Here is a 21,153-nt window from a genome sequence, read left to right as displayed (position 1 = left end):
CTCTCTGTGTATGTATATGTACCCACATGCACATGCACACACATGTGTGCACACTCCTTTTTTCCATAAACAATTTGAAAGTAAGTTACAGATATCGGGACGCTTGATCCCTAAATACTTTGGAACAAGGACATTCTCCTCTGTAACTGCAACAGAGTGAGCACATGCAGGAAATGTAACATTAATATAATGCTATTATCTAGTGTTGGTCCATATTCAGATTTCCCCAATTCTTCCAACTTTATAACCTTTTAAAAACCCCAGTGCAATTAAGGATCACATTATATTTAGTTGCTGTATCTCTTTACTGTTTTTAAATCTAAAACAGTTTCCTAGCCTTTAAAAAATTATATGTGATAGTGACTTAAGAAAGGTTTTTTGTTTTTTTTTTTAAATCAGGTCCGTTTCTGTAGACTGTCATCATTTCGGATTTGCATGATTGTTTTCTCACAGTAAGATGTAGGTGAAATGTTTGGGGTGGGAGCATTCTACAGGTGATGTTTAGTCTTTCTTCACGTGTCACATGAGGAGTGTCATTATTGACAATGTGAGCTTTAAGTCTGTCTGTCTGGTTTCTCCATTCTAAGAGGACAATTTTCCTTTTGTAATTAATAAATAATCTGTGGGGAGATACTCTGAGACTCTTTACGTATCCTAATCCCCAACAAGCTTTCACCCACTGGTTTTAGCAACCATTGATTCTGGCCAGAATCAGTGGTTGCTATGATGCTTATAAAGTGGTGATTGTCTGTTTCTATCATTTCTTTATTTATCTGCGGACATTCTTTTTTTCTTTTTGAGTTTACTTATTTATTCGAGAGAGAGAGAGAGAGAGAGCACGAGGTGGGGAGGGATGACAGAGGGAGAAGCAGACTCCCCACTGAGCAGGGAGCCCGATGTGGGACTCGATCCCAGGACCCTGGGATCATGACCTGAACCAAAGGCAGACGCTTAACCGACTGAGCCACCCAGGCGCCCTTGACATTCTTTTTCTAAAGGAGAGCTTTGGCTTCTTGCCCTGTCCCTATCTATCTAATCTTATCCGTTCACCTAGCTAGGTAGCTATCAACCTAGCTACCTATTGAACTTACCAGTCTGGGCTCGTGAATTATTTTGGAAATGACTAAGTGATAATACAACCCTCAGTACAAGCTGTTACTGTCCCAGATTTGGCCAGTGGAAGCCCTGTCAAGCTGATCTCTGTGGGCTTTTGAAATCACCCCTCAAGTGTTTGAGCACTTCACTGATGTTAGCATTAGTGGATATTCTGTTCTCGCTTTGTGTTCTCTTTGCCCCAGCCCTAGAAGAAGCCACGATTCTGTGGAGACCTAGTTCTTCAGGGACTGCTATTTAGATTGTGAAGGCTCCCCAGGTGATTTCAATATGCAGCCAAGATTGAGAACTACTGGTTAGAGGCCTCTGAAGGGAGATCACCTGTTCCCACAAGGTGTTTTCTCCTTGTTATCCTCTGTCACCCGTTATTACCTGTAATTAGTGGCACTGATTTGTTACTGAGGTTTAGAGTTTTGTGGATAGCGTCCCTTGGTGATTTAGACCCTTGTAGTTGTTTTTTTTTTTTATTTTTATTTATTTATTTTTTTTATTCATGAGAGACAGAGCGAGAGAGAAAGGCAGAGGGAGAAGCAGGCTCCCCGCCTAGCAGGGAGCCCGATGCGGGACTCGATCCCAGGACCCTGAGATCATGACCTGAGCCGAAGGCAGACGCTTAATGACTGAGCCACCCAGGCGCATGTGTGTCCAAATTTATACCCTCTTCAGTTTCTGCTCTGTCATTTTCAGAGAGTGTGAGTGTACTTCCAGCCAGTTTTCTGTCATTAAAATATCCAGCAGCTGTAAGGAAATGCTCCTGATTTGTGGTTTTTCACTTCCTGGTTTCACATCTTAACCACGTCCCACGGTGGCCCAGTGAGTCCTTTCTGCAGTCTCAAGACCCATAGCTGAGAGTTCTTCAGAACAGTCAGACGTGGGGGGCAGTGGCTCCAGACCTGCATCCACTTTCGAGCTGTAAGGCCTCTGGTAAAACACTCCATCTCTGTGTCTCTCCTTGCTTGTAAAAAGGGGGTTCGGTGTGAGGATTAAGTGGGGTCATACGTATACGGTACTCAGCAGTCTCTGGCACACAATAAGTGCTCAACAAATGCTAGCTGTTATGATTTTATTACACAAAGCTGGTCATGAAAGTAAGGGCAGGAATGAACGAGGCCTAGTGTGGGCATTGCGAGCGTGTGCCTTGGCGTCCGTGTGCCCGTGTTTTGACGTGTGAATGCGTGGCCAGGCATGTATAGTGTGCGGCCACCATACGGTATGGCAGTGGAGACCCGTGTCCGTGAGTCTGTGTCCGTGAGCACATATACATTAGCATGTATGTCCGTCAAACCTGTATGTGTTACTTCTCGCGGTTATGTCTTGGGAGGTAAGTGGTCCCACCTAGAAAACACACAGAGTGACAAAGGATGGTGGCAGTGGCCCTGACATGAAGGAGGAGGAACATATGTCCTCTTCTCTTTCTAGTTGTCCTGATATCAATTTGTATTGTTGGCCATGATCAGCAAATGCATTTAAATTTCTTTCAAGGCTCAGTTTATTCCATAGAAAAAAAGCCCAAAGTAATGTGTGAAAACGAGTTCAAGCGGACTGGGCTCTGGGTATGAAGATGGTAGCTCAAATTCAGTGATGCTAAGCCACGGCCTTGGGCAAGTCATTCTTATTTTTCTCCAGTTTATACCAGCTATTGAAAGGAGATGACATTGTTGTCTAGGCACCTCCTCAAAGAAGGTCAAGACTGAGTAGTAAACATCAGTGAAATGCCAGGAGGGGGAAAAATGGCCAATGATATCCTTAAACTCCCTTAAATTTCGGATGGACAGAGGCACCTGAAACGCAGTGTCTCCTGATGTCGGCCGCCCACCTTGAACTGGGTTTTAGATTGGGTAGATCTGGCAAACAAGACTGGAACGGTGATTTGCAGAAGTTGAGGCCTGGAAAAGCAGCGGTCAGGGAATTTGGGTGAGAACCTGAGGCTGTTACACAGTGGTGCAAGAAGCAGTTGAGTACAGATTGCAGAGAATGTGGGATGAGATGTGAATAGAATTGGCTCATCCAGCATTGGAGGAAAGCTCTGAACTCAGGCCAAGGAGATACTGCCGCTCATCAGCTCAGTGTCCTTGGATAAGTCACTGAGCCCCGACGCTCTCATTTGCAAAATGGTTGCTCATTCTGGCTCCTTTCTTTTTCTTTTTAACTCATGTGGTTGGCAGGATGAGATTGGATGGTGGATACCAGAAGTGCTTTAGAAAAGACCACAAAGCTATCCCAGTGCCACAGGAAATCACTGTTTCTGCCCGGGGTCAGGTCAGGTGGCCTTTAGGGTCAGCAACATCTGCATACCTCGCTGTGGGACTCACTTTTCTTGGTCCTGTATGTGGGTGATGTGTTTGATAGGACTTTATGCCACCAATGAATTAACCTTCTTAGAGGTGTTTAAGAACTATTGATTAGCCTGGCAGACAGAAACTAGTAAACGTGTCATTCTTCTGATACCAGACAGGGCTTTATAGAAGTCTGAGGCAGAGATTTGGTTCAAGAGAAACCTGATTATCCTGTTCCAGGTCCTGAGTCTGCAGTGTTAGTCTATCCTTGAAGAATACATCACTCTCTCTTTCACCATTTGCGTAGCATCAGGTTAGATGCTGCTTTTTACAGAGGGTTTTGTGCAGACACGAGCTTATGTATAACTGCGTTTTATGATTTCAGCCAACACTGGGGCTTCAGATGTTATTTTCAAGTCACTTTGGTTAGGACTGGTGGCTTCTGTGCTTGTGAATGTTAGGTTTCAGAGATTTTTCATGTTTACTCGTTCTGTGTTCGGATTTGTACGTGCAGAGCTTGCTTTTAATGTAACATCTAGCAAATAAATCTCTTCACAATTTAGAATTGAACTTTGTCTTAAGGGGCGCCTGGGTGGCTCAGTCGTTAAGCGTCTGCCTTCGGCTCAGGTCATGATCCTGGGGTCCTGGGATCGAGCCCCGCATCAGGCTCCCTGCTCCGTGGGAAGCCTGCTTCTTCTCCCTTTCCCACTCCCCCTGCTTGTGTTCCTGCTCTCGCTGTGTCTCTCTCTTTGTCAAATAAACAAATAAATAAAAGAACTTCTTCTTAAGAGGTGTATGTGGGGGCAGGGGAGTCATGGTGGGTGCCGAGATCGCTTCGTCGTCATCTTGACCTTCTGAGCTAGAACGAGGAATCTGTACCCTTTACAACAGAGTGCTGGATTTGCCTCCCATTGCATCGAACGCCATGGAATCACAGTAGAGTTCTTGGCCCCGGACTGCCACTCTTCCTCACTCCCCACCGGGGAGAAGCCAGCTGGGATGCGCCCTCAGTGCCCGGGAGAGCCGGGCCCTCCGTGGGTCGCCCTGTGCCACCTGCAGGCAGTGTGGTCGGCACCTGGCAGTTGGCCCGAGAGTTCTGCATTTGTTCTCATTAGGCCCAGGTGGCTTGTGGTTTTGCATGAAGCGGTGGAGTGTATTTGTATAGTTGCCAAAGATGTGATCAGACAAGCTATTGATTCTGAACTTCTGCCCCCTTTCTTCTGTTTGACTCGGTTCTTCCGTAGTGAGGTTCAGGCAGAGAAAAATGGAGCGGAGTGAACTAGGCCACTGGCTTTTGAAACATATTGATCAGTGAGCCCATCAGATGTAGCAAAGACCTTCCCCTTTGTATGATGTCATGCTGCACGGGGGCCTTAATGCGGCCTGTGATCACTCCTGCAGGGATTTGCTTTCTCAGGGAAAAGACTAGAAAAGGAAAAGAATCACTGTAGGCAGTATCCAAAAATAATGTCAGCATTTCTAAATGTGTTTCCTTGAAGTTGTTGATCCCTTTGGTTTTCTAGGCCATGTGGTGGCAGGAGGGAACAATGTGAGGTGGTCAGCCTTGAGCCACAAACTTGGGAGCAATGCGGGTCTTACTTCTTCTCTGCTATCCACCTCTCCCTGGCTTGGGCCTCCGCTGCTGCCTGTCTCCCTACCCCACCCCCATCACACATACCACATGCATGTTCTTTCTGCCCACAGTGCATGTCTGTGGTGTGGACAATTGCATCTGTACTTGAACCAGCTCTAAGCCAGGGCCTCCCCGTTGGGCCGCTCTGGGTGAGCGAGATGCTGTGACCTTGAATGTCCTCCGGTCAAGTGAAATGTGGTCCTGGCTTTTATCTTGATTTGCCTGGGTTGGTTCTGTGTGAGCAGCCAGGGATCCTGCTAATGGGTCCCCTGGAACTGAGGGAAGAGGACCGAAGTGGATTTGTTGAACCCCTTTGGGGCATTTGAAATGGCACCAAGGGCAGGCTGAAATCTAACTAGCCTTTGCTTATCAGGCCTGAGTTCCAGCATGTTGAAAGGGTGATGATTAGTCAGAAAAAGGCCAGGCTACTTTATCTTTTCCTTTGCACATTGGGGAAAATTTCCTCTGCCTTGCTAGCATTAGAAGCAGACCATTCTTTTTATTCTACCACATCACATCAGCTTTCATCAAAAATCAACAGCAACAAATACAAAGCCCCATCCGTGGAAAAGCGTTTAAGGCAACACTGCTCCAGCGCTTCAGGGGTGGGGTTTTTGCCTTCTGCACCAACGGATCGGTTTCTCATATCCATGCCTTTCTGACCCAGCAGCTTTTAAAAGACCAAGAAGCATTGCTCTGCTTTCTACTGCCTCTCTCTGAGACCAGGGCTGCCGTGCCTCTAGCCATGTCCCAGAGAGCATATCTGAGACAAGTCAGCTTAATTTGCCTGCATGCCTAGGAAGCCTCACTTTAAAATCGAATTTTGAGACAAGAGCTGCATCTCAACAATATTTTGCTTTCCCCATTCAGGCGAGCGAAGGAGGCGCCGCTGCCAGGTGGCATTCAGCTACCTGCCCCAGAACGACGACGAGCTTGAGCTGAAGGTCGGCGACATCATAGAGGTAGTAGGAGAGGTAAGCGTGCCAGGCGGGTGGGTGGGTGGCCTCGCGCGGGCGGTCAGGATCCACCCCTGCTTGGCCTTGCTGTGGCGGATGTTTGAGCTTAGAGAGACCTTAGACACTATCTGGTTTCTCAGAGACAGGAATGCCGCCAAGCCCATTAGGAGCAGGTGTGGGCCATCTGGAATTACAGTCTTTCTCACCCAGTGTACAAGGGCTTCAGAGGTCCCGGCCCACTGCCACAGCTGTTCTCCTCTGCTTCAATTGCCAGTAGACTCTGGCTCTCCAGAGTGACCCTGAGCCATCTCTAGAGGGTGAATTCAGTATTCATCGTGGGGGACACTGTGGATTCAAAGGGAAGGGAAAGAAGGGACATTTATAGAAGACTAGTATGTGACAGGCGTGATAAGGTTCTCTACACATTGGCCCATTGGGTGGCCCATCCCAAGCACTTTGTTTTGTGGATGAGAAAAGAGCCTCAAGAGATCCTAGAAGGAAAAAAAAAAGAGAGACAGACCCTAGAAGAGTCAGGGCTGAGGGTTGGAGCCAGGTCCACCTGGCTGGAGACCAACTGTTCTCTCCACTGCCCCGCATTCCCTTATTGCTGCTCGGTCCTGGCTACTCGGGGCCAGCCCTGCTGGTGGAGTGGTCCCAAGGTCCTGGGATCAAGCTCTACATCGGGCTCCCTGCTCGGCAGGGAGTCTGCTTCTCCCTCTCCTCTGCTCCTCTCCCTTCTGCTTGGGCAATCCTGGGCTTCAGACTTAGAACCTGATCATTCATCCTGATTCAACACTTGTGTCTGTGTATAGAAATACAGTTCTCCGATAGCTTTGGTTTCCTGAGTACCATTTGGCCTTAGAGAAATCCATGGTTTACAAAAAAAGGAAGCTAGAAGTCAAGGAGGGGATTAAGTGAACTGTGACGTGGGTCCAAGTAGCAGGGCTGATGCTAGCCACCAGGTTCTCTGATGCTCGTACAAACATAAAGTGAGCAGGCGTCAAAGTTTTATTTAACTCATTAACGAGGGGATCTCGTTATGTGACTAATTTAAAAAAAAGTTAAAATTTTGGTATAATTTGAAGCGACTTTAGCTAAAAAAACCAACAGAGAACAACAAATAAACATTTTGCAATAAATGATCATGAAAAGTTGTAATATATATCATATATTAAATTATACTAGGAAGGTACTATAACAACAATAAATGGTAGATAAATCTGCCATAAACACAAATCCCACAAAGGGAAAGAAAAATCTTTACCATGAGGAAATGTTCCACACTGCTATTAATTAAATAAATGCAAATTAAGACAATAATGGGTCCTGCTTTTGAGAATCCTAAGAAAACATTTTACATTAAGACTGTTGGTAATACCGAGAAGTGGTGACTTCGTATGTCTTTATGATCCTAGTATGAAGCTATTTAGCAGGGTATGGCAAGAGCTGTAAAAATCTGAATTAACATCCTTTGAGCCAGTAATCTCACTCCCAGGAATTTATCCAAAGAAAATGGTTAACAGAAAAAAACATAAATGAAACACGTCAATTGCTTGTGATAATGAAAAATAAGAGAGAGAACAGTTATATGAATTAAGTGATAGTATTCAGCTAGAAGATTGTGAAGACATTAAGATGGTAAACCCAGAGGTCTTTAAATCTGTATTTATTACAATACTGTGCGATGTAATTTTCTGTTAAATTCTGCTAACCTGAGAGCTTTTCAACAGCAGGGATCTGGTTTTGATCTATCTTTACTTATGTGGTACCTGGAAGAGTGCCTGAAACCTAATATGTACTTTAATAAACGCTTGCCGAATAAGTAAGCAAATAAATGGAAGTATGAAAAGATTTTTTTGCAAAATAAATGAACAGATCAGGACACAAAATTGCATCTACTAGGACACAGCCACGTAAAATACATCTCCGCGTGTGTGATTGAAGACCGGAAGGGAACGAGGATTGAAAATGGTTGTGTCACAGAAGATAGTTTTTCCTTTAATGTTGTAAAAATGTTTTATGAAATACAAATCAAGATAAGGAAAATTATTAACACATTTCTGGGAGATAGTGGCCACCCTCACCTGCCCGTTGGCTGTAGGGAAAGCGGGCATGGGTCGCTGAAGGAGAGGAGGGATCGCAGGTGTTACTCTTCGCGCCGAGATGACGTAGGACGTCCCCGCCACCAGCAAGACCAGTGTCCTGTTCAGTCACCACCAGTTCAGTGCCAGGCTTCAGGATGGGCTTGCTTCCCAGAGGAAAAAGGAAAACTGTGTAGCCTAGGATATTTATGTAAAACAAAACATAAAGGTTGGCCTTTTAAACCATATTTAAAAAATTATATTATCAAAAATGAGTTTTCCCATTATGTCTGTTTCCTTATAATATTGCAGATATTGGGCCATTGTCACTGCGTAATATAAAATATGCCTTTTTATAATGGATGTATAAATGCCAGTGGGTATTTTCTCATACCACTGAAAACTAAAAATAAACATCCCAAATCAATAAAAACTCTTCAATCACAGGGACAGATTGAGGTAAGACCATAGTATTAGCTTTGCAAGACTATGAAACCAATCAATCTATTGGGCAATAAAAATATAATAGGTGATATCATGTATGTGTGTATAAATATGTTATATTCTTATTGATTGATAGATCGATCCTACATTATTGCAAAGCTATACACACACACAAATGCACACACACCAACTACCCCAAAGGAACAAAAAAGCCCAGACAACTCTTAGGAGGATTTTGGAGGTATGGACTGGTTTTTTGAAAAAGGTTGAATCAAGCAGAGAATCTTAAAACACGATGTTTTATATATATTAATTAAATTAGATATTATCTTATTTAAGATAATTTTTTAAAGATTTTATTTATTTGACAGATACACAGCGAGAGAGGGAACACAAGCAGGGGGAGTGGGGGAGGGAGAAGCAGACTCCCCGCTGAGCAGGGAGCCCGATGTGGGGCTCGATCCCAGGACCCTGGGACCATGACCTGTGCTGAAGGTAGATGCTTAACGACTGAGCCACCCAGGCACCCCTAATTAAGATCATTTATATCTTATTTAATTTTGCCTGAAAATATAAAAATGTACATTCATTTGCCATTTGTCACCATAAGCTCATAGGGTCAAGGCGTTTTCCTTAAATATGGGTTTGCTGGTTTGAGTTCCGTCCTCTCTAAATCCATAGTGCCTCCTTCATGATTTCCATCAGTTTTTTTAAAATGGATTGACAAGAACACAAGGGAAGCAACCGGAGTACCCAGTCCTTCTAAAGAAAGGTCTGCAGTCCACTGCCCCCATCTTTTCTGGATGTCTCATCCACACCTAATTTGGCAGCAGGTTTTTGGTTTTTTTTTTAACTTCACATCGTTCACCATTATCCCTTGTCACCACTCACTTTGTCTTCACACTTACCTATTTTTTGAGCCATGTAACCACCTGGTGGGTTAACAGAGCAGCGGGCTTACGCAGGTTTGGGTCGACGCAGGCTGAGCTCCATCTGGCAGGAGTTGACGGCCAGCCCCGAGCCCTCAGCCTGGATGGGTCTGTGCAGGGTGGCTGGGAGAAGGAATGGGGAGTGCAGAGCTGTCCGGGCTCAGTGCACCTAGCAAAGTCACCTTCCTCAAAAAAGCATGTAGCGTGCACCTGCCTCCTGGCTAGAGACAGGGACTCTGCTCTCGTCGTTAGATTCATCTTTGTAAACCTAAAGGAACCGGGCTGCCAGTTTGAAAGGAAAAATAGCAGACTGAGTTCTTGGGTTTTTTTTTTTTTTTTTTTTTTTAAGAAAATCACTGTAAATACACACTTGTGTCATTTTTGTCCAGAGTGGCAGGGACTGATCAATGCAGGTGAAATTGTAACCATAAGATCAGAGATGGCATATAGACAAGCTCATCAGGAGTAATGGCATTTGAGGGCCTCTGGAGTTTCAAACCTGGGTTGTTGGCTTATTTTTTTTGAAAAGTTCATTGAAGCCTCTTTGTTTCCCAGTCTGTTTTATCTGGAGACTGGGAAAGGGGCCACTTCTTGTGTTGGCTGAGCTTGGTCTCAACCAGTCTCTCTGAGTGATAACCCAAGGAGTATTCAGAGATTCTTGCTTTTATTTGTTCCTTGTGGTTTGTTTTTGAGGTATTTTTCAATGGTCCCTAGTCAGGCTCGCTGGAGATCAATGGTGAAATTTCAGATTTAAAGCCTGACCTGGTCTTAGAGTTTGCAAAGGTGGTAACTTGCACTTTTAAGAAACTCAGGCATCTTCTTGTACCCACAAGAGCAGATTTGGTTCCCTCAGCTCGAGTTAAATGAGCTGTTGAAATTCTTCAGAAGTTTAACTCAATCAGACAACCTTTGTGGGTACAGATGGGCAGTTATAATATTGTGAATTATATTAAGAACTATATGTATCTGGTCTCCATCCCATTTCTGACACAGAGCTCCTAAAACTCTTGGAATTTCCTGAAAGAGTGATAAAGGTGTCTTTCTTTAGGATAACGGGGTAACTTTCGAAACACCTAAGCAAAGCAGTCGGTTGCCAGTGGAGCCAATGGTGTGGTTAGAGGGTTGGAACTTTCAGTCCCACCCACTGACCTTGGGGAGGGGAGAGGGGCTGGAGGTCGAATCAGTTGCCAGTGGCCAGTGAGTTAATCAACCATGCCTACGTAATGAAGCCTCCGTAAAACCCCCAAAGGACAGGATTCAGAGAGCTTCTGGGTTGGTGAACATGTGGAGGTGCGTGGAGAGTGGTGCCTGGAGAGGGTATGGAAGCTCCACGCCCTTTCCCCGTGCCTTGACCTGTGCATCTCTTCCATCGGACTGTTCCTGAGTTATATCCTTTTCTAATAAATCAGTGATCTGGTAAGTAAAATGTTTCTCTGAGTTCTCTGAGCTGCTCTAGGAAATTAATTGAACCCGAGGAGGGGATCCTGGGAACCTCTGATTTGTAGCCAGTGGGTCAGAAGGATAGGTGACAACCTGGACTTGCAAGTGGCATCTGCAGTGGGGGCAGGGAACGGAGCAGTCTTGCAGGCCTGAGCTCTTAACCTGTGGGATATGCAGCTGTCTCTGGGTAGAGAGTGTCAGAACCGAGTTAAATGGTAGGACACCCAGCTAATGTCTGAAGAATTGCTTGTTGATGTGGGGAAACCTCCCTTGCCCCCCCACACACATTGAAACTGGGTCCAGGGACCCCAAATAGCAGGTCATCCTCATTTCATTCTTGGTGTAAGAACTTCAAAGACTTGCCTTTTGTTTTATGCTTGCCCATGAGAAGTGCAGTTCATTTAAAAGCTAATTAGTTAATAGGTAATCCAAGCATACCTAAATTCTTACCCATCAAGGCACCCCTTGCTTTAGAAGGGTTTGTTACCTTTTCAAAAAAAGAGATAACATTAATATAAAAATTTGTTTATTAGAATGTGATAATCCAAAGAGCTTGGGCTGCTCTACAGTCATTTCTTCCAGTGATTTTGGGTAGACATGTCTGATGATGTAATTTGCAGAGGTGACAGAGCATGTTAAGGAGAGGGAAGCCACGATTAGAAGAAAAGGTGATTAGATTAGCATCATCAGCCCACAAAACAGACTACAACTGTATAAAAGCAACATATTTGCAAGTTGAAATGTATTTATAAGAGATTTGCATAGCTATGGAATTTATCAAATATTTGAGTGCTTACTCTGTGACAGAAACTGGGTTCATAGAGATTCAGAGATTTCGTGAATGGAATCTGTCTTGAAACATGTTCAGTATAGTTAAGGAGGGTAAGATATGCACAGCTAAGAAGCTAAGTAAGAACCCTGGATGGTACGAGAGTGGCAAACGATGGCATTGACAAATGAGGAAGGAATTTAAAAACAAGGGCACTCAGTGAAGGTGAAGAAGACGCTTCCTAGAACAGGAAGAATTTCATCCCCAGGCACGTGGAAGGTGAGAAGTATTTGGATTCCTTCAGCAAGCACAGGGTATATCGTGTAAGGTGCTGGGCTAGTCTGGAGGGGGGAGGACAGGGTGTTGGTACAGCCCTGCTCTGGAGTCAGGGATGACCTGCGAAGCTTCCGCGGCAGGTGTGGAGTATGGGAAGCAGAAGCTGGTCCCAGCAATGAAGTGTGGATGAGATAAGTGACGGTACCTCCTACACTGAACTTTTTTATTTTTAAAGATATTTTAATTTTATTTATTTGTCGGGGGGGAGAGAGAGAGAGAGAGAAAGAGAGAGAGCACAAGCAGGGAGAGCTGCAGTCAGAGGGAGAGGGAGAAGCAGGCTCCCCCCGAGCAGGGAGCCTGTTGTGGGACTTGATCCCAGGACCCTGGGATGCTTAACCGACTGAGCCACCCAGGCGCCCCTCCTATACTGAACTTTTAAAGGAATACCCCCATTTGAAGGTTTCTTACAAATGGGTTTTCTAAGATTAACACAACCCTCATGGATAATTTTCTCACTTGTGAATAGTGGCGGAACAAAGCTTCAGGATCTTGATTCATCAGAAAAGTTATCTTGTTGGCTTGATTTACTCTTTGCTCAGATTTTCAAGTTGGAGTAAGAGTAAGGCCTTAGCACAGAGTCATTTAGGAATTTGGGGACCTGTAGACTAGCCTGTAGCAATTTTGAAGGACAGGGCTGTCAAGCGTTGCTGAAGGATGTCGAGAAGGGCCCTACCAAAAACCCTTTCCACTGTGAGGCAAATCATGGATGTAGCTCTGTCTCATTGGGCAGAGTTTGCTGAAGTCTTAAACAGAAATTGTATATGTTTTCTTCAATCATTTCCCTTTGAGTTACTCTGCAGATTTCTCTTTTGAGGGGCCCCTCTCATGTGGAATAGGCTTATTCTCAGAAGAACGAGGGAATAAAAAGTCACTTTCCTATGTATATGGAATGTTGTGGCCTTGCCAAAAAGAGGTAATCAGACAATGAACTACACAGGAGTTGGGGGAAAATATTGGCCCCGGCATTTAGGACCTAGATAACACTTGTCTCTGGCACAACCAGCTTTCATGTCCCCAAATCAACAGGGATGGTTATTTAAAGCAACTAAAATGGAAAATAATGTAGGTGTTTATGCCTTTAGGGAGCGGTTCCCTTAAAAATATTTTCCCCTAATTCCACTAATAGAAAAAGATGTTTTCTAGAAACAATTTGTATTTTTTCAGCAATATTCAAAAGGTAAAACTATGTGTTAGAACATTTACACGAAGTTCTAGAAAAGGTGAAATCAATCATAGGTGGTAGAGATCAGATGAGTGGTTGCTTGTGGAGGTGGATTGACTAGGAAGGGGTACAGGGAATTTTCTGGAGTGATGGAAACTTTCTGTATATTGATAGAGGTGTGGGTTACACAGGTGCATATGTGAAAACTGATTGACTTGTACTGTTAAGACATGTGCATTATATGAATTATACCTCAATTTTAAAAACTTTTAAAAACTAAGTATTTCTCTGCCATTCAAAAAATTTCGAAAATACTTTCCCTTAACCTCTCAAAGATGGGAAAAAGGGCCAGTATGGAAATTCTCATTTAATTACTTCTGAATAAATTTTTTATTGAGATATAATTGAAATAAAGCACTGTATTAGTTTTAGGCATACAGCAAGATGATTTGATACATGTATAGTATATACTGTGATGTGATTATAGCAATGAGTTTAGTTACCATCTATCACTACACATAGTTAGAAATTTTTTTAAGATCTACTCTCTTACCAACTTACAAATATACAATACACTACTATTAACTATAGTCACCATGCTATACATTACATCCCCGGGATTTATTTATCTTATAACTAGAATTTTGTGCCTTTTGGCCCCCTTCACCTCTTTCACCTACCCCTCAGCCCCTGCCTCTGGCAACTACCACCAGTCTGTTCTCTGCATCCATGAGTTTGATTTTTTTTTTTTTTTAGATTCCACAAAAAGTGAGATTATAGAGTACTTGTCTTGCTCTGACTTATTTCACTTAGCATAATACCCTCAAGGAACTAGAAAAAGGAACAAATGAACTGCAAGATTGGTAGAAGGGGGCACCTGGGTGGCTCAGTCGTTAAGCGTCTGCTTTCGGCTCGGGTCATGGTCCCAGGGTCCTGGGATGGAGCCCCGCATCGGGCTCCCTGCTCTGCGGGAGCCTGCTTCTCCTTCTCCCACTCCCCCTGCTTGTGTTCCCTCTCTCGCTGTCTCTCTCTCTCTCTCTGTCAAATAAATAAATAAAATCTTTTAAAAAAAGATTGGTAGAAAGAAGGAAATAACAAAGGTCGGAGTGTAAGTAAATGAAATCGAGTCTAAGACAATAATAGAAAAGATCAGTGAAACTAAGAGTTGGTCTTCCAAAAAGATAAACAAAATAGACAGATCTTTATCTAGCCTCACCAAGAAAAAAAGGGGACTCAAATAAATAAAATCAGAAATGAAAGAGGAGAGGTTACGAATGATAACACAGAATGACAAGGGATTGAAGGAGACTACTATGAGCAATTATTCACCAACAAGTTGGACAGCCTAGAGGAAATGGATAAATTCCTAGAAACATACAACCTATAAAGTCTGAATACATTTTGAGGAAATTTTTAGTAATGTTAAGGTGTGGGCCTTTCCTTAAAGCTTGTCTTTTCCATTTTCCTTTCTGGAAAGAATGGCAAAACAGCTCTGGGAACAATGAGGCTGACCTCATTTGCCCATGTGCCTCTCCCTCCCCCATGCTTCCCTCAGCGCCCCCTCCAGCGTGCTTCTGACTGAGGTTTGGGCAACAAAGGGTCAATTGCATGTAGAAAGCTATAGCAGCCCTTAAATGGGTTTTTCTGTCATGCTACTCCCACCCTGAGGTAGACTTTAGACTTGGTAAATCTGTTGTTCCCTTTCTCAGTAGAGTTTAACAGGTAAAACTTCAACACTGGTAAGTCGAAACTATTCGGAATAGCTGTGTACCTAGGACAGCATGGTTATCTTTGTATCCACAGGCATCCTCTCTGTCGTGCCTTACAAATGTAGATAATGTGCGTAGAATTGGGTGGAAGTGTTGAAATTCACCCAGCTGCTTCCCCAACTTCCAACAGGGCTAAATAGCTAGAGATGAGCTCCTTGGGCCCTGAACCCACTTAGATGCTGGTGATTGTGAAGACATGGCAATTGCAGCGCCCCCAGCATAAGCTGTTGAAGTGGTTTTACCGTGTCTTTCTTTCTCGAACACTGCCAGGTGTAAACTACCCTGTTCCCAGCTCTGGGCCGGAGGTAGGATTCTCTCTCGGGCTGGAGCCCTGGGCTCCAGAGCTGGCTGGGTTGGGCCCAGGGGCACAGGGTGGGGGCTGTTCTCGGCCTAGAGGCACTGCCTGCAGCAGGCTGTGGATGAGTGTGTGTTGGTGGGGGAGAAGGTGGGCGTCGATTCCCCTTTATTACTCTCCTTGGGGCAGAAATGGTAAGCCCTTGGTAACATCCATAATCCACAGTTTATTACAAAGGGACACATTCCTTTCTCTCTTTTAAATATAGAAACAAACATAAGCAAGCTTGATTTTCCAAGCAGGGGGTGCACAGGCTCTGTATGTTCCTTTCTTTGTTGCAGGAGCTTCTCAAGAACACTGTCTTTGTCTGTTTTGTTCACCAGTGAATCTGCCCCAAGGTCCTAGAGCAGTGCAGGATAGGTGCTTATTAACTGTTGGTCGGATAGGGAGGGGCACATAGGCCTGGACATGGTGGTACTTAACTAAGCACAGTGGCTAACAACCTCCTCAAAGCGAGGCAGATCCTTTTGTGGGGGAATCAGGCCTTCAGAGACCCCCATCGAGGGTTTCCCTTGATGATTTCCCTGCTTTTCATTCTTATTCATTCAGAGTGTAAGGTACTATGTTTTACTTTTTGAATGAATGAGGCTAGGCTTCAGGGTCCTCATCTTAATGCAGGAAGTTGAACTCTAGAATATTGCTGAAGAAGGATAGTGGGAGAGTGAGGATCATTTTTTTCTCTCATATCTCTAGCCTGAATCTTACAACGAAAGCAGCCGGCTATACGAAGAAATAGTACTGAACGGTTCTCACTGGTACAGGGGCCAGACGCTACCCCCCCCCCCACCACCGCCATAGCACCTGCCATGAGACATGTACCGCCTCAGGCAATGAGCGGTGGTTTTACTGCCTGACCCTCCACTCACCGCGTGGCTAATGATAGACTTCTGCTGCTTCCCTGTTGGCCACTCCTCTCATTGATAGAGGCATCTGGGGGTGTGGTGAGGTAAAGACACCCCTGTTTTCCCAGCAGGCAGCTAAGCAATCCCACACATCAGGAGTACTTCCTTCAGGGATCTCAGGCTGGAGTCGCTTATTACTGGGAACAGGAATGTTTTAGATATGTCAAACTGAATCAAATAGAATTGGCCCAGCTGCCCCGCACGGTTGCGGATTACGCTAGGGATTGCTCATTTGTGGTCCGTGCCCTTGGTTTTTCCCTCCTGCCCCATGATTCTTGGAGAAAGAAGGTCATTTTATGGTTCCTTATTCAGGACAAGCACAAAGGATCCCCCACCACAAATCCGGTGACTATTTGTATTCAGGCTCATGGCGAATTTTCCCAACCGTCCTAATCCTATAAAAAGCTCCTTGAAAGAATAACACATATCAGTTGAGTTGGCATAGAAACATGGAATGGTTTCAAGTGAAGTGCTGTTAAATGCCACGATGTGTTATTGAATAGTCACTGGGACAGTTGTGCATGGGTATCTGGATTCTTTCCCAAAGATTGTGTGATCACGCAGATATAATCACCACAGTGCAAGCCTGATCCCGTGAGTTCCCTAAAAAATGCTCCAAACACCATTCTCATTGTCTCCATTCTACAGGTTCTGTCAGCTTCCTCCTTTCTGGAGTGTCTCACACCCCCCTGCACTACTTATATATATCTACCATTTCTCCTCTTCAAGGCCAACCTTAATTTTTGATTTCTTTTTTTCTCAGAGCCTTCCTGTAGCATCCCCAATCTGGGTGAGCTCGACTTTGTGTAACAAGTTTGTTTGTACTGAGTCATGGCATTTTCCCATCTATTTACCTCCCATTGCTAGTTTTTATTCACGCCCCTCCTCTCCCCTCTTTCAACCACATGCCCTTTCTACCTTGGTAGATTGTCAACTGCTTCGGGGAGGAAAAAAAAGCCATGCCCTGTACAATTCTGTGTCCCTAGCCGCTAGTGTAGAACCATAATACATCTGTCTCTAACACTGATCAAGTGTATTCATTATCCCCACTATATAGATAGGAACCAGGGTTCGGTTTGGTAGGAAATTTGAATGAGCTCATATAACTGCTGAGCTTCAGTAGGATTTGAACTGGGCTTTTTACTTTAATATTCTTTATCTTTTTTGTTTTAATTGTTTTAGCTGTTAAATTGTATTTATCAGTTTGAGTTGGTGTTATATGCATGTGGTAAAAAAAAAAAAAGAAAAGTCCAAAGGTTCAGGGTCTCTTTCTGTTCTATTGCACTGGGTGAGTAACTTAATACATGCTTGTTCTCAGAATGTCCTGCTATTTTCCTTTAAGAAGCCACCTTGCTGTTCTGACTTCGGACTTCTGCTGTTCTGTTAGTGGCTCCATCACAAAATCTTGGGATGGCTTTTTACCTTCCTCTTGCTCGCCCCAGCTAATTGGTGGCTCAAGACCAGCTGCTACTTCAAAGGGCCTTCAAATCGATGCCTGCCTTCTCCCTTGTCACTGCTCCCCCAGATCCGGCCCTCACTCCCCTACCCAGAGGCCTGCAGTCTGGCCGCCCTCCCTACCTCCCTTCACCCTGTTGCACTCCATTTCAGGGTACTCTAGAACCCTTCAGAAACCTGCAGGGAGTCCTTCTACCTTCCGATTGAGTTCTTAGCTCAGGGCTTCTTAACTGTTTTTGTTCAGCCGTCTAGTTAGTTTGGGTAATCTGGGGAAGCCACTGTCCCTTGCTAAATAATGGTTTTAAATGCTTAAAATGAAACGTAAGTTTACAAAGGGAACCGTTGAAATAGCTATCAAGCTATTTTAAAAGCAAATTTTGATATGAAAGTCTGTGTAATTTCTTATTATAATTAATAATTCTGTAGTGAATACACTAGATAACAAGGTCCCCAGCAGGTGTGGTAACTACCACCACTTCATAGTAGTCATGGGTGCAAGCGATATCTTGAGATACCCACAGCTTCTGTGCTTTGATAGGAAAATGTCCATGATTTGTTTGGGGACGAGTCACAGGTCCTTCTACGATTACTGTCTTACCTACATTTTGTGACCAAAGGAAATGCCAAATTTCAGTCCGAGGTTAGTGAAAATAAATTGTTAATCCCTTTCCACTTGTGTTTTTGGCCCCCAGGTTCAGCATCCCCCTTCCTGAGTCTGAATCTCAAGACTCTGTGAGGTCTGCGATCTCATTCCCTGTTAACTTGAAAGCTTTCCCTGTTAACTCCTTCCGCTCTCCCTGTGTGGGCTCTGCATTGTGCACCATACAGATGGGAGAGAAAACTGGGAGCCACATTGTCTAACCTGAGCCCTGCATCTCTGTTCTTCTGTTTGCATCTGTGCAGGTAGAAGAAGGATGGTGGGAAGGCGTTCTCAATGGGAAGACCGGAATGTTTCCTTCCAACTTCATCAAGGAGCTGTCAGGGGAGTCGGATGACCTGGGCATCTCTCAGGATGAGCAGCTCTCCAAGTCAAGTAAGGAAGTCCCCCATGTGGGGGGCAGGGTGGGGGCACCGGCGGGTGCTGCTCCAGCCTCCCCACTTTTCTGTAGCCTGTGCCGAGGGACAGTGACGGAAGCTCACGAGTACGCTTCTGCTTGTGCTGCCTTCACCCCTGCGGTGTAGTAGGTTATCCTCGTAAAGGTGTGAACTGCACACCTTGATGTGTGCGCAGGCGCACGCTGTCCATCTCTGGATAGGTGACCGTCGGCCTTTGTGCCATTTTCATACTCTCCTATGGCTCATATTACTGTGCTTCCATACACTTCTCTCACTGCAAGTTGGTAATTATTTTTTAAATGAACCAAATGAGACTGTATTTCTCAGCATCCTTTGAGGAACTTGGAGAAAATTGGCACACGCACACACACAAAAACCGTTGGTGGTGAGAAGGGCTGTGTTCGGGAAGACTGCATGCCAGTTTCCTTACCAGTATGACAAGACAGCCCAGAGGCCAGCCCCACCTTGGGTGAGCATGCATGTCTTTCTGCGATGGTGAGAACGGACTCCAGGTCTTTCTTTCTCCAGGGCCTGAAGCTCTCCTCCCTCCAGCTTCTCTGCTGCCCTTTCCAGCTCACGGAGCAAAAGGTCAGGACCGGGAAGCTTTGTTCTCCCAGTCGCTAACCCTACCTCCCACATGGGTGTCTGTGTATCTCTTGTACCCTGTCTTGAGCCAAGCTCATGGCATGAATGTCGTAAGACGCTCGACTGTCATGGTGGTGCGGCACTACGTGGGGTTGCAGACCTCCCTTTCTAAACTCTGTCCTGTCAAAATAATACTGAAACATCTTTCTTTTCCATTGGGAAGAATCTGATTTTAGCAGTGTTCTCAAGTTAGTCGTGTCTCTTTTATTTAACCAGTAATCGGATGGACAGACTCCTAGTTTGGAGGTAACGCCACTTCTGGAAAAGTGCTCAGGCAACCTTCTTCACTTGGTCTCTCAGCAGCTCGGGCTCATTACAGCCTCTCATACATAGAAACAGCAGCTCTGGTCGGTTGGCTCATAGACTTCAGCTATACCCTTTCCCTCTACTGCCAATGCCAGGGACCCCACCCCACCCCTGAACTCCATTCCATCCTAGGGTCTATGGTAGGAAATACGGGGGGTGATTTTGGAGCAAGCGAAGCATCTTGGAGCTCCTGTTGCCTTCTCTGGCTTGGGGTGAAGCAAGTCTCTGCTAACATGGCCCGGCTAGTGAGTAAAACTGGGAGGGCAGTGAATGTCCTTGACCCCATGATAGTGGGAATTGCTATAGGTCCTGAACTGCACATCAATTCTAACCTCCCTGGGGTCTCCTTTTATATATGGGAATAGTGTTGTATTCAACAATTACCAATACCTGGTAATTGGGTCCTATGATCACAATACTGTACCTCAGGGATGTTGTGGATTAAATGGGCTTTCTTGGAGGGAGGACCAAATCGGGTCATCATGCCATTATTTCTGTGGGGAAGTGTATTATGGGTTCTAATAGCAATAATGTATATAAATCACCTCAGCCATATAAGGCTGTCCATAAACGGTCACTTTCATTGTTAATCATGATAAACTCTTGGCATATACCAGTTTGTATGTTGAGACTGACGCACACGTACCATGCTCACTGAAGCATTTTGTGTCTGCATGTGGAAATTACTTTGGGATTCCTTTACTGATGCAGAAAAGGAGATCTGGAGGGGTGTTGGACGACCTCTCTGGGAGAACCTTGACTTCTTGGTATCCTGCCATGTTAGCTATGCTTTCACAGCTGGAGGGGCAGAGAAGCAATGCCTTTTGTATTTTTGGAACTATTGAAATAAACTGTCTCCTCCTCCTCTAACTTAATAATATGGACGTTTGACCCTGCCTGACCCCCTCAGCTCAAAGTGCATGGTGCTGGAATTTCTGGGGCAGGAGGTTAGGAGACTGAGTGGAATGGTCTCTCTGGGCACTTAGCCTTCCTTCACATGATCAGAAGGGGCTTTTTCTCTTGGAGAGGTTGTTCTCCCCAACACTCACTCAGTTAAACCTCTCCATTTCAGAACTAGGAGAGCCCCAAAGTTTCAGCAGCCATGTTTAGTTACCACAGAATCTGTCCCTTATTGAGGGGTTTTGGGGTCCCTGAAGAGGCATGGTTTCCTAACAAGGATGGATGATTCTGAAAGAACTACATGGCCTTGGCAATCTTCCTGTTTATACAGTTAAGGACAAGAGGGCCCATCTATCTATCTCCCCTCCATCTGTCCACCCATATCCATCCATCCTTCCTTCCTTCCTTCCTTCCTTCCTTCCTTCTTTCCTTCCTTCCTTCCTTCCTTTCTTCCTTCCTTCCTTCCTTCCTTCCTTCTTTCCTTCCTTCCTTCCTTCCTTTCTTCCTTCCTTCCTTCCTTCCTTCCTTCCTTCCTTCCTTCCTTCCTTCTTTCCTTCCTTCCTTCCTTCCTTCCTTCTTTCCTTCCTTCCTTCCTTCCTTCCTTCTTTCCTTCCTTCCTTCCTTCC

At 44.9% G+C, this 21,153-nt stretch overlaps 1 protein-coding gene across 4 annotated transcripts in view; it reads left to right on the top strand.

Annotated features, from left to right (window-relative positions):
* SH3KBP1 (SH3 domain containing kinase binding protein 1) overlaps nt 1-21,153 on the top strand; it is a 335,649-nt gene that overhangs the window by 163,509 nt on the left and 150,987 nt on the right. For 3 of the 4 annotated variants that reach the window (XM_035000513.1, XM_035000502.1, XM_035000508.1), the window contains 2 exons: nt 5,893-5,996; nt 18,524-18,653. In XM_035000513.1, coding sequence (XP_034856404.1) covers nt 5,893-5,996; nt 18,524-18,653 — 234 coding nt within the window. Of the gene's footprint in view, nt 1-5,892; nt 5,997-18,523; nt 18,654-19,204; nt 19,265-21,153 lie in introns of all 4 variants that reach the window. The other variant, XM_035000518.1, reaches the window with a different exon arrangement.

Source organism: Mirounga leonina, unplaced genomic scaffold (genome assembly GCF_011800145.1).
Source record: "Mirounga leonina isolate KUSES-001 unplaced genomic scaffold, KU_Mleo_1.0 Mir_101595, whole genome shotgun sequence".
Taxonomy (NCBI): Eukaryota; Metazoa; Chordata; class Mammalia; order Carnivora; family Phocidae; genus Mirounga; species Mirounga leonina.
The sequence above is the reverse complement of the archived record's forward strand: the minus strand, read 5'-3'. Positions and strand labels throughout refer to the sequence as shown.